Source organism: Trichomycterus rosablanca, chromosome 10, assembly GCF_030014385.1.
Source record: "Trichomycterus rosablanca isolate fTriRos1 chromosome 10, fTriRos1.hap1, whole genome shotgun sequence".
Lineage (NCBI taxonomy): Eukaryota > Metazoa > Chordata > Actinopteri > Siluriformes > Trichomycteridae > Trichomycterus > Trichomycterus rosablanca.
Window position 1 is genome coordinate 13421950 of NC_085997.1, and position 16764 is coordinate 13438713.

General features: G+C 40.1%; 1 protein-coding gene across 1 annotated transcript in view; it reads right to left on the reverse strand.

The window, feature by feature from the left end:
* The window catches only part of odad2 (outer dynein arm docking complex subunit 2), a 144950-nt gene that overhangs the window by 121296 nt on the left and 6890 nt on the right, over positions 1-16764 (reverse strand). Inside the window, exons 5-7 of the mRNA XM_063003614.1 lie at positions 16590-16690; positions 13606-13742; positions 9572-9688 (exon numbers count right to left, since the gene is read on the reverse strand). Coding sequence (XP_062859684.1) covers positions 9572-9688; positions 13606-13742; positions 16590-16690 — 355 coding nt within the window. The remainder of the gene's footprint in view (positions 1-9571; positions 9689-13605; positions 13743-16589; positions 16691-16764) is intronic.

Below are 16764 nucleotides of genomic sequence, written 5' to 3' on the forward strand. Positions count from 1 at the left end.
ACATAATGTCTATGTGGATATGAGGGGGCATCACTGAATGGTTTGCAATAAACTTTGAGCAGGATTATACACCGATCAGCCATAACATTAAAACCACCTCCTTGTTTCTCCACTCACTGTCTATTTTATCAGCTCCACTTACCATATAGTAGCGCTTTGTAGTTCTACAATTACTGACTGTAGTCCATCTGTTTCTCGACATTTACATTTTCAGCATTTAGCAGACGCCTTTATCCAAAGCGACTTACATTACAGTTACAGTATACAGTCTGAGCAATTGAGGGTTAAGGGCCTTGCTCAAGCAGCAACCTGGCAGTGACGGGGCTTGAACCAGCGACCCTCTGTTCACTGGTCCAGTACCTTAACCACTAGGCTACAGCTGGCCCACCTCCTAGTTTCTACACTCAATGTCCATTTTTTCAGCTCCACTAACCATATAGGAGCACTTTGTAGTTCTACAATTACTGAGTGTAGGCCATCTGTTTCTCGACATACATTTTTAACCTGGTTTCACCCTGTTCTTTAATGGTCAGGACCCCCACAGGACCATCACAGAGTAGGTATTATTTAGGTGGTGGATCACTCTCAGCACTGCAGTGACACTGACATGGTGGTGGTGTGTTAGTGTGTGTTGTGCTGGTATGAGTGGATCAGACACAGCAACGCTGCTGGAGTTTTTAAATACTGTGTCCACTCTATTAGACACTCCTACCTAGTTGGTCCACCTTGTAGATGTAAAGTCAAAGACGATCGCTCATCTATTGCTGCTGTTATAGTTGGTCATCTTCTAGACCTTCATCAGTGGTCACAGGACGCTGCCCACGTGGCGCTATTGGCTGGATATTTTTGGTTGGTGGACTATTTTCGGTCCAGCAGTGACAGTGAGGTGTTTAAAAACTCTATCAGCGCTGCTGTGTCTGATCCACTTATACCAGCACAACACACACTAACACACCACCACCATGTCCGTGTCACTGCAGTGCTGAGAATGCACCCAAATAATACCTGCTCTGTAGTGGTCCTGGGAGACTCCGGACCATTGAGGAACAGCATGAAATGGGGCTAACAAAGCATGCAGAGAAACAGATAGACTATCGTCAGTAATTGTAGAACTACAAAGTGCTTCTATATGGTAAGTGGAGCTGATAAAGCGGACAGTGAGTGTAGAAACAAGAAGGTGGTTTTAATGTTATGGCTGATCAGTGTATTGTGTCATGTCAACTGGCAACCTGCAAGAGACCACTTCTATCAGTATAAACATTTTCCATAATATTATTTAGGTAATGAATCAAAATAACATTGTATTGATTTGTATCCACTCTTCATTTTAAGTACAATGGACACAATCAATGCCAGCTGAGCAAAGCATAGCAGCCAGATCCCCTAGGTGTAGAGATCCAGCATTCGTCCCTATACAGTTCTTTTGGTGTATGCAACATGTGCTGATTAGGAATATGGTGAAGGATGTCTAAAATCATATAACTTCATTTTTTAATGGGTCTCAGAACTTCTATACATGCTACAGATTGTGAGTTTATTTGCATAACTAACATACAGTTAGTTAGCACTCTTGTTTTCACCTAGCCCACAATAGCTCAGCCAAAAAACAGGTGAAAATAAACTAAAGCCCTACAGTATGACACAAAACCCACAAAGTTTGGTCATGCCAAACTATACATTTCTTCTCAAAGCTAAGCTATGTTCATGTATTCTGCCTGGACACTTGTTATGTTGACTGAACCTTAGTTTTAATTATTTACAAGGATAGAAATGAGAACAGCAGAAGTAGCTGCCCAGCTGCCAAGCCTCCACTAGCTGCCACAAAGGCAAATCAGACACCTTTGCAAATCAGTTATGAAAGCTGCCTGAGGACTTAAAGCTTATAATTTACCTTATACTGGAATGAAATTTAAGAGGAGTGGCAGAGTAAGCAAGAAAAACCAGTAATAAATTCTGCCTATATGCCAGGGTCTGGCAAAGCATAGTAGAGCAGTATGTTAATCAAGATCTTTTTCCAACACCTTGCCCTTAACAATATAACTCCACAGAATTTTTGTACAAAAGCCTCCCTATGTCTCTGTTCCAGCTGTTCAGCTGTGTGACTTTGATTAAAAGTGTCTGATATAATAAAAATATAAAAGATAAAAGGGGGGTGATAGGTGAGGAGATACAGCATGTTGACTTTGGCCGTGTGCAGGTGTTGACTGGGAGCAGAGGTGCATTCAGTGTCTCTGGGTGCTACAATCAGGGTCTGAGTTCAAGCTGGATGACAAAAGCGTGCCGGAGCAGACTGTGAGCCGGGCTGGGATCCAAAGGAAATGAGCCTCTGGGGTGAAGCCGATTTTACTATTCACAATACAGCATTGCACTGTTAGCTTTATTTCTGTGAAATCAGGGAGCAAGTTCTCCCTTGGATAAGACAATTCAGGTAAGTGTCAACTTGGGACACCACTGCTATGTCACAATAGTAGCAAAAATTATAAGAACACAGAAACAGAACTTAAGACTGAGCTTTACTTTCTCACAAAAAAATATGAAAGTGCTGAGAGCATGTATACAAACACACAATAGGTCACTTGAAACAATCAGACCCAACAGGTTCTCAGTCACAGCCTCCACGTGCCTATTCTGTACACAGTGCACTTTGTATACATAAGAGATGCAACCCATCTCAAAAATAAATACACTATATTGCCAAAAGTATTCGCTCGTCTGCCTTCACACGCATATGAACTTGAGTGACATCCCATTCTTAATCCATAGGGTTTAATATGATGTCATCCCACTCTTTGCAGCTGTAACAACTTCAACTCTTCTGGGAAGGCTTTCCACAAGGTTTAGGAGTGTGTCTATGGGAATTTTTGACCATTCTTCCAGAAGCGCATTTGTGAGGTCAGACACTGATGAAACGAGAAGGCCTGGCTCGCAGTCTACGCTCTAATTCATCCCAAATGTGTTCTATCGGGTTGAGGTCAGGACTCTGTTCAGGCCAGTCAAGTTCTTCCACACCAAACTCGCTCATCCATGTCTTTATGCACCTTGCTTTGTGCACTGGTGCGCAGTCATGTTGGAACAGGAAGGGGCCATCCCCAAACTCCTGAAAGACAACCCCACACCATAATCCCCCTTCACCAAACTTTACACTTGGCACAATGCAGTCAGACAAGTACCGTTCTCCTGGCAACCGCCAAACCCAGACTCGTCCACCGGATTGCCAGACGGAGAAGCGTGATTCGTCACTCCAGAGAACACGTCTCTAGAGTCCAGTGGCAGCGTGCTTTACACCACTGCATCCGATGCTTTGCATTGCGCTTGATAATATAAGGCTTGGATGCACCTCTGCTTGGCCATGTAAACCCATTCCACCAGACCTCTGCGCACTATGCACCTCAGCATCAGCCGACCCCGCTCTGTCATTTTACATGGCCTAACACTTGGTGGCTGAGCTGCTGTCATTCCCAATCGCTTCCACTTTGTTATAATACCACTGACAGTTGACTGTGGAATATTTATTAGGGAGGAAATTTCATGACTGGACTTGTTGCACAGGTGGCATCCTGTCACGGTACCATGCTGGAATTCACTGAGCTCCTGAGAGCGACCCATTCTTTCACTAATGTTTGTAGAAGTGGTCTGCATGCCTAGGTGCTTGATTTTATACATCTGTGGCCATGGAAGTGATTGGAACACCTGAATTCAATGATTTGGATGGGTGAGTAAATACTTTTGGCAATATAGTGTAAATAAAAAATAATAAAAGTATTCTTTTACATTAAAAAATAAACTTTACAAGGACCTTAAATGAAGACTGAATTTGTGTTTTAGACACAGAAAAAGCAGAGGGACGGTATCCTTCATCTGGATGCACTTAACTTATCATATCTGCTAACTAATGAACAGCTACCTGAGATTTCCAGCGCTGTGACAGCTATAACATGTCAACCTGACAAGTGCAAACGTTGGTTAAGCAGTTCATTTTCTGTTAGAAATATAAATTGCCCTGAAAGCTTCTGTAAAGCATTTGGTTTTGGCCTCAGATCCCAGCAGACTTACTTGCACCATTTCACAAGCATTTCTCTACAGGGATTCCAAGTGAGCAGAGTTACTGAGCAAATGTATCAGGTCTTTTTTTAACTTACAATATTAATCTGCTGGAATCCAAACACATTTGTATGGAGGACTAAATTGAAAGAGCTTCCATAATCCTGGTCTCAGAAAATGGGATTCAGATCAAATGTGTTAAAATTCCATTCTTTCATGAATTTTACACAAGAGACATCTATCTGTACAGTAGCCATCATTTTAATACATCAATCATAAGACAAATAGATTTTAGCTTTCTAAAAGGCGAACTTTCTAGCATTCACTCTTGACTGTTCTGACTACACTGACCAGGCATAACATTATGACCAATGACAGGTGAAGTGAATAACACTGATTATCTCTTCATCACGGCACCTAGTAGTGGGTGGGATATATTAGGCAGTAAGTGAACATTTTATCCTCAAAGTTGATGTGTTAGAAGCAGGAAAAATGGGCAAGCGTAAGGATTTGAGCGAGTTTGACAAGGGCCAAATTGTGATGGCTAGATGACTGGGTCAGAGCATCTCCAAAACTGCAGTTCTTGTGGGGTGTTCTCAGTCTGCAGTGGTCAGTATCTATCAAAAGTGGTCCAAGGAAGGAGCAGTGGTAAACCGGCGACAGGGTCAATGGCGGCCAAGGCTCATTGATACATGTGGGGAGCGAAGGCTGGCCCGTGTGGTCCGATCCAACAGACGAGCTACTGTAGCTCAAATTGCTGAAGATGTTAATGCTGGTTCTGATAGAAAGGTGTCAGAATACACAGTGCATTGCAGTTTGTTGCGTATGGGGCTGCATAGCCGCAGACAAGTTAGGGTGCCCATGCTGACCCCCGTCCCCCGCCGGAAGCAGCAACAATGAGCACGTGAGCATCGGAACTAGACCACAGAGCAATGAAAGAAGGTGGCCTGGTCTGATGAATCACATTTTCTTTTACATCACATGGATGACCAGGTGCGTGAGCGTCGCTTACTTGGGGAACACATGGCACCAGGATGCACTATGGGAAGAAGGCAAGCCGGTGGAGGCAGTGTGATGCTGTTGGCAATGATCTGCTGGGAAACCTTGGGTCCTGCCATCCATGTGGATGTTACTTTGACACGTACCACCTACCTAAGCATTGTTGCAGACCATGTACACCCTTTCATGGAAACGGTATTCCCTGATGGCTGTGGCCTCTTTCAGCAGGATAATGCGTCCTGACACAAAGCAAAAATGGTTCAGGAATAGTTTGAGGAGCACAACGAGTTTGAGGTGTTGACTTGGCCTCCAAATTCCCCAGATCTCAATCCAATTGAGCATCTGTGTGATGTGCAGGACAAACAAGTCCGATCCATGGAGGCCTCACCTCGCAACTTACAGGAGTTAAAGGATCTGCTGCTAACATCTTGGTGCCAGATACCACATTACACCTTCAGGGGGTATAGTGAAGCCCATGCCTCGACGGGTCAGGGCTGTTTTGGCAACCAACACAATATTAGGAAGGTGGTCATAATGTTATGCCTGATTGTGTATATTGTGTATATTTAGTGGTTTTTTTTGTTGTTGTTTTTTTTTTTTTTTTTGAAAACCTACGGAATCTTAAAAAAGAACTAAATTAGTAAACGTTTATGACATATACCGATCAGCCATAACATTAAAACCACCTCTTTGTTTCTACACTCACTGTCCATTTTATCAGCTCCACTTACCATATAGAAGCACTTCTATATGGTAGTTTTACAATTACTGACTGTAGGTCATCTGTTTCTCTGCATGCTTTGTTAGCTTTTTATGCTGTTCTTCAATGGCCAGGACCCCCACAGAACCACTGCAATGACACTGACATGGTGGTGGTGTGTTAGTGTGTGTTGTGCTGGTATGAGTGGATAAGACACAGCAATTCTGATGGAGTTTTTAAACACCTCACTGTCACTGCTGGACTGAGAATAGTCCACCAACCAAAAATATCCAGCCAAAAGCGCCCTGTGGGCAGCGTTCTGTGACCACTGATGAAGGTCTATTAGATGACCAACTAAAACAGCAGCAGTAGATGAGCGATCATCTCTGACTTTATGTCTACAAGGTGGATTAACTAGGTAGGAGTGTCTAATAGAGTGGACAGTGAGTGGACACAGTATTTAAAAACAGCAGCATGGCTGTGTCTGATCCACTCATACCAGCACAACACACACTAACACACCTCCACCATGTCATTGTCACTGCAGTGCTGAGAATGATCCACCGTCTAAATAATACCTACTCTGTGGGGTCCTGAGCATTGAAGAACAGGGTGAAAGCAGGTTAAAAAAGTATGTAGATAAACAGATTGACTACAGTCAGTAATTGTAGAACTACAAAGTGCTTCTATATGGTAAGTGGAGTAAAATTTCTTTTACTGCTACTTATTATGAACAAATGACTGTTGTAAATATTGGGCTCTGTAAACGTCACTTGTCTGCAATGAAAAAAAGATGTTTTTCTAACAGTCACTGGTGAGAAATGTTATATAAATTTTCCAGCAGCTAACCACGTTTTCCTCACAGCTTGAAGTCATTATTCGGGACTGATTTGTTAATTTATAAAGTCACAAAAGCAGGAAGCAGCACTACTGAATAAATCACAGCTACTTCAAAAGTGTATTTGACTGTTTCAGAAGTGGCTCGATTAAGTGGCACGTTTTCACATTCCTTCACACTGTGGTGATGTGAAAAACAGCGTGACGGAGGAGAAGCTCTCTCTGTGGCACTGTCAGACAGACAATCTCACAGCGATGTGTAGAGCAGACACTGATTTGCCATCACTGTCCTGCACTTCTCTCAGCGATGATTAATCTAAGAGCTCATACTTAACACTGCAGGAACAGAAGTGATTGAGTGAGTACACATGGCTCAGTAGAACGTCAGCACTGTTTGCATGTGTATGTTTTTCTTTCGCGCTTGGTGTTCTCTCATTCATCTTGACGGAGGGGTGCGAGACAGCCATGCTCTGGTTCTGATTGGTTGTACATGTCTGTCTGATTAAGCTGGCTTACAGACAGGATGAAGTCATGTTTCTTTTAGGGGCATGGGGGACTAATAACCTTACCATATTGTACTTCTCAAATCCTAATACAATCCAGCACCATCCTGCCAAGCACTGGACTAAGGACTTTACTTTGTCATGCTATTCATTACATTTCATATAGAAATTTGTTCTTTTGGAATTAGAAAAATATGATCCAGTATAATCTTGATACTTCACTTTTTCACTGTACCATCTTATTAAAATCAAATCTGGTTCACATGCTAAAATCAAGGTTTTTTTTCTCTTCCATTTCCTACCAAAACCACCTGACATCATGCATATGATGCTTTAAAAACTAAGCAATTTTTATAATTTTTTTGAAACATTCATGTTTCACCCCTTTCACCTTCTCCACATTTTATTACATTACAGACTCATTCTACATATAGTAGATTGAGTTCAGTTTTTGCCTCAAACATCTACACACAATCACCAATAATTATGAAGTGAAAACAGGGTTTAGAAAATATGCAATTTTATTTTACTGATAAAAATTCCTTTGTTTAGGGGTTACATATCTGTACACACCCTTAGTCTAATACTTGATTGATGCACCTTGATTGATGGCAGCAATTACAGCTTCAAGGCGTCTTGGGAAAGAAGCTACGAGCTTGGCACACTTGTTTCTGGACATTTTTGCCCATTCCTCTTGGCATATCCTTGCAAGCTCCGTCAGGTTGGATTAGGGGCGTTGTTGGTACACAGCCATTTTCAGCTCCTTCCACAGATGTTTGATTGGATTTAGGTCTGGGCTCTGGCTGGACCACTCAAGGACATTTACAGACTTTTTCCGAAGCCACTCCTTTGTTCTGTTGGCTGTGTGCTTTGGGTCGTTGTCATGTTGGAAGGTAAACCTTCTCCCCAGTCTGTGGTCCAGAGCGCTCTGGAGCAGGTTTTCTTGAAGGATCTCGGTGTACTTAGCTGCAATCATCTTTCCCTTTATCAGGACTAGTCGCCCCGGTCCCGCTGCTGAAAAACATCCCCACATAATGATGCTGCCACCACCATGCTTTACTGTAAGGATGGCATTAGCCAGGTGATGAGCAGTGCCTGGTTTCCTCCAGATGTGACGCTTGGTATTCAGGCCAAAAAGTTCAATTTTGGTTTCATCAGACCAGAGAATCTTGTTTCTCAGGGTTTGAGAGTCCTCTAGGTGCCTTTTGGCAAACTCCAAGCGGGCTGTCATGTGCCGCCTGGCCACTCTACCATAAAGGTGTGATTTGTGAAGTGATGCCTGGATGGTTGATCCTCTGATAGGTTCTCCCATCTCCACAAGGATACGCTGGAGCTCTGTCAGAGTGACCCTCGGGTTCCTGCTCACCTCCCTGACCAAGGCCTGTTTTTGCCTGATCGCTCAGATTGGTCGGGCGGCCAGGTCTAGGAAGATTTTTGGTAGTTCCAAACTTCTTCCATTTACAAATTATGGTGGCCACTGTGCTTAAAGTTTGCTCTGATATACACTGTCAACTGTGGGACCTTTTATAGGCAGGTGTTGGCATTCCCAATCATGTGCAATCAATTGAATTTACCACAGGTGGACTCCAATTAAGCTGTAGAAACATTTCAAGCAGTATCAGTGAAAACAAAATGCACCTCAGCTCACTTTTGGGTGTCATATCAAAGGGTGTGCACACTTGTGTACATATGATATTTTACATTTTGATTTTTAATAAATTACCGTCTAAAAACCTGCTTTCACTTTGTCCTTGTGGGCTGTTTTGTGTAGAATCTTGTAACAAAAGATGAACTCAGTATAATACAGAATGAGTCTGTAATGTAATAAAACAATGAGAAGGTGAAAGGGGTGTGCAGACTTTCCGGCTTGACAGTATACGCTGCCTCATACGCTGTCCAAATTGCGTATATGCTCCCTTCTTAATTTTCCTTTCTCTTTTTTGCAATAAAGTGGCTGCTCTAAACTGCCTTATGGGTGAGTGGGTGAGTGAGTGAGTGAGTGAGTGAGTGTATCGCTGCCTTGTGCACAGTTTCTCATGATCAACTGCAGTCCTAGCAAGGATAACCACTTTATCCTACACAGGGTTCCAGTATGTCTTCACTAGGCGCAAGGCAGGAATACCCTGGACAGGGTGTCAGTCCATTACAGGACTTCAGCCACTCCCACACTCAGACTTAGTCAATCATCCCTGTGTAATTGCCGGTTGAACCGAGAGCACCTCTGAAATTCGAATCAGGGTCTCAGTGGTGGTGGGCTAGCGTAATAGATTGCTGAGGCACCCAAGCACCTAGGATAAATCAGTTTGTGGAAATAAATAAATAATCAATATGTTGTAGTGCAAGTGTAAGAATGTCAGACCTTTCTGCATTTAACAGAACACACTTCTCTCCTTCCTTTGTCTACTATTGCATTCCATATGAGTTAAAACATACAAACTAATGCACAGCAGTGCTGCAATAGAATATAATAGTTGAAGTTCAAAGGAAATACCTGTTTTGTGAAGTTCTCAGCAAAGAGTGGAGACTTGCTCCTCAGCAGAGTCATCAGGTTTTTGTAGACATCACTTTTTCTGTCATAAGCACCCTCCTCTCCTTCTTGCTTAATGCCCTATTAAATCAAACCAATTTGTAAGACTAATGTCAGCTATACTATAAGCATTAACAGGTATTTAATGAAGTTAGGAATAGAAAACACAAAATAGAAAAGAGATACAGTCAAACGTATATAAATCTGTAGGAGACGTCTATGTCATAACAGTCTTGGAATTTCAATAACTTCTGCAACTGTTTGGTGGCTAAATAGTACAGGTAATCAGCTGCAGCCAATCATAATTACTAGCAAAGAATACAAGAGGCCATGTCACACAGCTAAATCACATTTTAGAACTAACCTCATTGTGTTAAAATAAAGGGCAATGAGTATAAAGTTATACTTTCATATCGGTTTCAGAAATAAAAAACACTTAATCTCCTGACAAAGCAGCATCAGTTTGTTATTAGTAGAGAATGCTGCAATGGCTCTGCAAGAAACTGTGTTTAAAGCATTAGGGTCATTCCTACAATTCGGTGCCTTCTGTGTCCCCAGTACTGATCATTGTATTTATTAAATAAATTTTAAACAATACAATTTCTAAACATCTTACTGAAATAATTAACACTTTCAAATGCTAAACACAATGTTTTCTATCCCCCCCCCCCCCAAATAAAATGACTGTATACATACTGTTTTTATCTCTTAGATACCAGAAGTGTTCCCATGTCCCCAGTGTTGTAGATGGATAGTGATGGATATATGAGGTTTAATCATGAAAATATCTCAGTCTTACAATACTGTTTAAAAGGTTTGATTAAGTCCCTCTAAACCTTGGATTCAAGTTGCCATCCACCCTGTTATTTCTTACTACTGTCTCTTAAAATGAAGAGCTGTTTTACATACTGACATCATTTCCTGGAGCTCACATTATCTTTTTGGAGGGAAACAACTGTGCAAGATGAGTGGCTTATTAAACTTATTATTTAATGCTGTTTTTTCCACATTTTATCCTAAAAGTCTTATATGGTCAACTAGAACATGTCCATCCTGTTATGTGATATATGAGAAAAAGCAATATGATTTGATCCTTTTAAAAATAATCATACTAAAAAGCAGATAATTCTTAGTCTGAATTCACTTTTATGCTAGCATGGTTTTGCTCACTCGCTAGCTAATGGCTAATTTTATGTCAGAATGTCCACCCTGTTATGGTCCATCCTGTTATAACCTAATATGTAACAGGCTGGACGTCACAGTGTTTATGAGGTGCATGTGCAATTTAGCTTGACCAATATTAGTTTGGAAAAGTATAACATGTCCTCTTATAGTAAAACATGAAAAACAAATTAAAACAGTGTTTCATTTTCAAAAAGTTTTAAGGTCCAAAAGGCACCCAATCCCAGGAATGACCCACTACATATCTCTCTCAAGTCTCACGCATTGAGCGTGAGACACACGCATTTCAACAAGCTCACACGCCACACATGGTATTTCTCACGCTGAGAAATGATTAACTTCGCCGCACAGAAAAAAACTAAGACATTGCAAGGAATTTAGGAATTTTACCACTGACAGTCCACAATATTGTAAAAAGATGTGCAAATCATTGTATATAAAGGTAGATTTAAAATGTATGTGGGTGTATAAAGGGCAAAGCCAAAAGCCAGTATTGAATGCTCAGACAGTGTTGCATTAAAAACCAACATACGTCTGTAATGAATATAACCACTTATCTTTGGGAATACAGTCACCCCTTGACTTACAAATTTAATTGGTTACGAAGGGCTCAAAAATGTTCGTTAGTTAAACCTATTTTTCCCATAAGAAATAATGTAAATAGAATGAATCCGTGCCAGACCCCCCAAACCCCCCCCCTTACCTAACCTTTCTCATGTCTTAAATGCTCTTTTTTGTTATAAATACAACTATATTTTTCCTTAAATCTTAAATTATAGAATAGATAATACTGTAATAAACAATAATAAACGACAATACACAGTAATACTGTACTGTACATACAAAACACACACACATCACATTTCAGTGCAGTACGTGTTCTGTACCAAAACCATAATACATTTTCTTCTTTTTATATAAAATGTATCTACCAGAAACAACAATACCTCTCATATTTCTCTATTATTTCCTTCTTTATTTTAATAGTATTGTATTTTGTAGGTGCAATTGCACAAAAAAAAAAATACTTCACTCAGTGGACTTCCTTCTTCTTGCTCACTCACTGTCCCCTCTGCCTGATACACAGTGACAGCTACTGGCAGGAGTAATTGTACAACACAACAACGCTTTCTCTGCAGCTTCTTTTTGGCCATTTTAATATAGAATTTTACAAAATATAAAGAAAACACCGAAAAAAAACACCGTCCACTGTCCGAATGTTCGCTCACTGTATATATATATATATATATAGAGAGAGAGAGAGAGAGAGAGAGAGACGGTCGGAGTCAACGTTTCGAGAATTTCGGTTCGTAATCCAAAATTTGTTCGTACGTTAAATTGAAAAAGATTGCTCGTAACCCGAAATGGTAAACCGTTCGTAACTTAAGGGTCTACTGTACTTAAACTCTTGGTATTATTAAGGACAGTTTGTTGTAGCACCAGTAAATGATGACTCTACTACACAAAGCAGAGGCCGAATATCAATATCAACTCTGTTCATTTTTCTGGGCTCAAGTTCATCTGAGGTGGACTGATGCAAAGTAAAAACATGCCATACTCTGACGAGTCCAACTTCTAGATTACTTTGTGTAAGTCATGTGCTCCAGGTCAAAAAGGAAAAGAACCATCACGATTGTTACTAATATAAAGCAATGAAAAAAAGCATCTGTCATATTATAGGGGTGTGTCACACATCTGTGAGGGCACTATTTATGTTAGTCGTACACGTTATACAGCAATATATTTCATTTGCTGCTTGTTTCAGCAAGACAGCTTGTACCAGGCTTGTGAGAAAATGTGTAAATGGGTGGAGTCCTATGATAGATTGGTGCCCTGTGCATGGGCATATATAATAAAACTATTATATATATATATATATATATATATATATATATATATATATACTGTGAATTATACACTGATCAGCCATAACATTAAAACCACCTCCTTATCAGCTCCACTTACCATATAGAAGCACCTTGTAGTTCTACAATTACTGACTGTAGTTCATCTTTTTCTCTGCATGCTTTGTTAGCCATCTTTCATGCTGTTCTACAATGATCAGGACTCTCCCAGGACCACTACAGGGTAGGTATTATTTGGGTCATGGATCATTCTCAGCACTGCAGTGACACTGACATGGTGGTGGTGTGTTAGTGTGTGTTGTGCTGGTATGAGTGGATCAGACACAGCAGTGCTGATGGAGTTGTTAAATACTATGTCCACTCACTGTCCACTCTATTAGACACTCCTGCCTAGTTGGTCCACCTTGTAGATGTAAAGTCAGAGATGATCGCTCATCTATTGCTGCTGTTTGAGTTGGTCATCTTCTAGACCTTCATCAGTGGTCACAAGACGCTGCCCACAGGGCGCTGTTGGCTGGATATATGTTTGTTTGGTGGACTATTCTCAGTCCAGCAAAGACAGTGAGGTGTTTAACAACTCCATCAGCATTGCTGTGTCTTATTTACTCATACCAGCACAACACACACTAACACACCACCACCATGTCAGTGTCACTGCAGTGCTGAGAATGATCCACGACCCAAATAATACCTACTCTGTAGTGGTCCTGGGAGAGTCCTGATCATTGTAGAACAGCATGAAAGGGGGCTAACAAAGCATGCAGAGAAACAGATGAACTACAGTCAGTAATTGTAGAACTACAAGGTGCTTCTATATGGTAAGTGGAGCTGATAAAATAGACAGTGAGTGTAGAAACAAGAAGGTGGTTTTAATGTTATGTTATATATTTATTTATTATATAGTTTATATTGTAGTTTGGTTTTAGATTTAGATCAGATGACAAGTCTCACCGAATTGATGAAGAACCCATCAGTGCTGCATGTGATTAAGAGTGGTTCTGTGTCATACGGCTCTGCAATGAGATAGGCAATTTCTCCATGCATCTGCCTCCATGGAGATGAGCGGCAGCCATTACTGAACTCATAATCTGTGGAGTCATCCAGATAACACAGGTTAATCTTTCTTTCCATTAAATAACACATCACCCAGCAGCAGGGTTAATATCTGTAAAGTTGTAAGTTTAATTAAATGCTGGATGAGAAAAATAGAAAATAAAAATCTAATAACATGTACTTGAATAAAGTGCATTTAAATAGACTGCATGTGAAGCTGATTCCTGTGTTACAGGTGAAGGATTAATTAAATGGAATCAAGGCAAAAAAAAATATTTAATCAGGTACAAATTAAACAAAATAGCAAATTAGCTGTGATTTATACAGAGATTAATACACAAAAAATGCAAATATTAATAAATATAATATAGATCTACACCTGTGAGAAAGGTCAACCAAAAGAAGAAATGAGTTAGTAAATGATGGCAGGAAATATTATTCTTCTTATTATAATTATCATTAGCAGTGGTTGTAGTAGTGTTTATAAGCAGCATATCTTTATATTTTTGGGATTGATGAGGGCTGTTCATCTTTACTAAGCTTTTTATTCTATTTAGGAGTCTATCCCTAGAACACTGCATGGATTGAGATGCACCCTGTGTATATATCACAAACATTAACTCAATCATTCGTATGTACAGACAATTCAGAGGGGCCAATGCAAATTAGATTATCTGAAACCTATAAAACATGGTAAGAACTTGCCAAACTTCACACAGACAGTAACTGGAGGTGAGGATTGATTCCAGGACACTGCTATGCCACCACGCCATCTCATTACCAATTGTGACAGTATTATTTTGGCATAAAAATCAGTAGACCATATGTAGTTTGAAATGGAGCCAGTAAATGAACTACATGCCCTACAATTAGAACACTCAATTGCACAAAATAAATATTTAGTATAGCCAGCATATTAAAAATAGTTGTATGTAAGTCATATTAACCAATCATGTCTATGTAGACTCCCAGCCAGTCAGTAGTACCACTGGGATTTAAGCCCACATGTCAACAGCAGTGGACTTCTGTAATAAACCGCTACGCTACCAGAGTGCCTGACTTTATCAAAACAGTAAACTACAACCCCAAATCAGAAAAAGTTGGGACAGTATGGAAAATGCAAATAAAATAAAAATGCAGTGTTCATTACATTTATTTTGACTTTTATTTGATTACAGACAGGATGAACCTGAGATATTTCATGTTTTATCTGCTCAACTTCATTTCATTTGTTAATATACCTCCATTCCTGCATTTCAGACATGCAACACATTTCAAAAAAAGTTGGGATGGGGGCAATTTAGGGCTAGTAATGAGGTGAAAAAACTAAATAATGATGTGATTCCAAACAGGTGATGTCAACAGGTGATTGTAATCATGGTTTGGTACAAAAGCACCATCAGGAAAGGCTGAGACTTTGATGAGCAAAGATGATCAGAGGATCTCCAGTTTGTCAACAAATGTGTGAGAAAATGATTAAAATGTTTAAAAACAATGAACCTCAAAGAAAGATTGGAAGAGATTTGCATATTTCTCCCTCTGCAGTGCAGAATATCATTAAACGATTCAATGAATCAGGAGGAATTTCAGTGCGTAAAGGCCAAGGGCGCAAGCTTAAGCTGAACGCCTGTGATCTTCGATCCCTCAGACGGCACTGCATCAATATCTGATATAACCACATGGGTGAGGGATTACTTTGGCAAACCTTTGTCAAGCACTACAATACAGAGTTACATGCACAAATGCCACTTAAAACTTTACTGTGCAAAAAAGAAGCCTTATGTTAACCATGTCCAGAAGCAGCGTCCACTTCTCTGGGCTTGGAGGCATCTAGGATGGACCATCACAAAGTGGACACGTGTATTGTGGTCAGATAAATAAGCATTTAAGGTATTTTTTGGAAAAAATGGACGCTGTGTGCCGACTGATATCAGCAACAAGTCCAAAAGCCAGGGTCTGTCATGGTATGGGGTCGTGTCAGTGCCCTTGGCAAAGGTCATTTACACCCCTGTGATGGCAGCATTAATGCAGGAAAGTACATTGAGATCTTAGAGCAACAAATGCTGCCTTCAAGACGTCATGTTTTCCAGGGACGTCCATGCATTTTTCAACAAGACAATGCAAAACCACATGCTGCACACATTTCAAAGGCATGGCTGCGGAAGAAGAGGGTACGGGTACTGGACTGGCCTGCCTGCAGTCCTGACCTGTCCCCAATAGAGAATGTGTGGAGAATTTTGAAATGAAAAATGCGACGACGACGACGACTCCGTACTGTTGTACATCTTAAGACGTGTTTGCAGGAAGAATGAGACTAAATAAAAGCTGAAACACTAAATCACTTGGTCTCCTCGGTGCCAAAACGTCTTTTAAGTGTGATGAAAAGGAAAAGCAACATTACAAAGTAGTAAATGCTTTACTGTCACTGTCCACTTTTTTGGAATGTGTTGCAGGCCTGAAATGCAGGAATGGATGTTTATTAATAAATGAAATGAAGTTAACCAGACAATACATGAAATATCTCAGGTTCATCCTGTCTGTAATCAAATACAAGTCAAAGTAAATGTAAGAAACTTTTTTATTATATGCATTTTCCATGCTGTCCCAACTTTTTCTGATTTGGGGTTGTATTTATGTATTTATGAAAGCATTTAACATGTTTTATGATTTTTATCATTAAAAGGTGTATACATGTATTTACTGGTGGTGACAGTGGTAGCCTAGTGAGTATAGATTTGGACTATTATTTTATTATTATTATTATTACAAAATATTAAGCATTTTGGTGGTGACGTGTTTAAAAACAGCAGATAAGAGAGAGAGAGACAAACATGTGCAAGGTAGAATTAGAATTTAAGGTGGAAAGTAGAAATAAAACATACCTGATGTATAATGCATTAATTTCAGCAGTTTCTTTTCTTCACACAAACTCAGCAGCAGTTCAACATCCTGTTTCACATCAGCTGGACTCAGATTGACCTTTCTAAGAGCATTAATACACAAACAGCTCATTTAGTAACTGTTATAATCAAACATTGTTCTGTAATGTGTTTAATA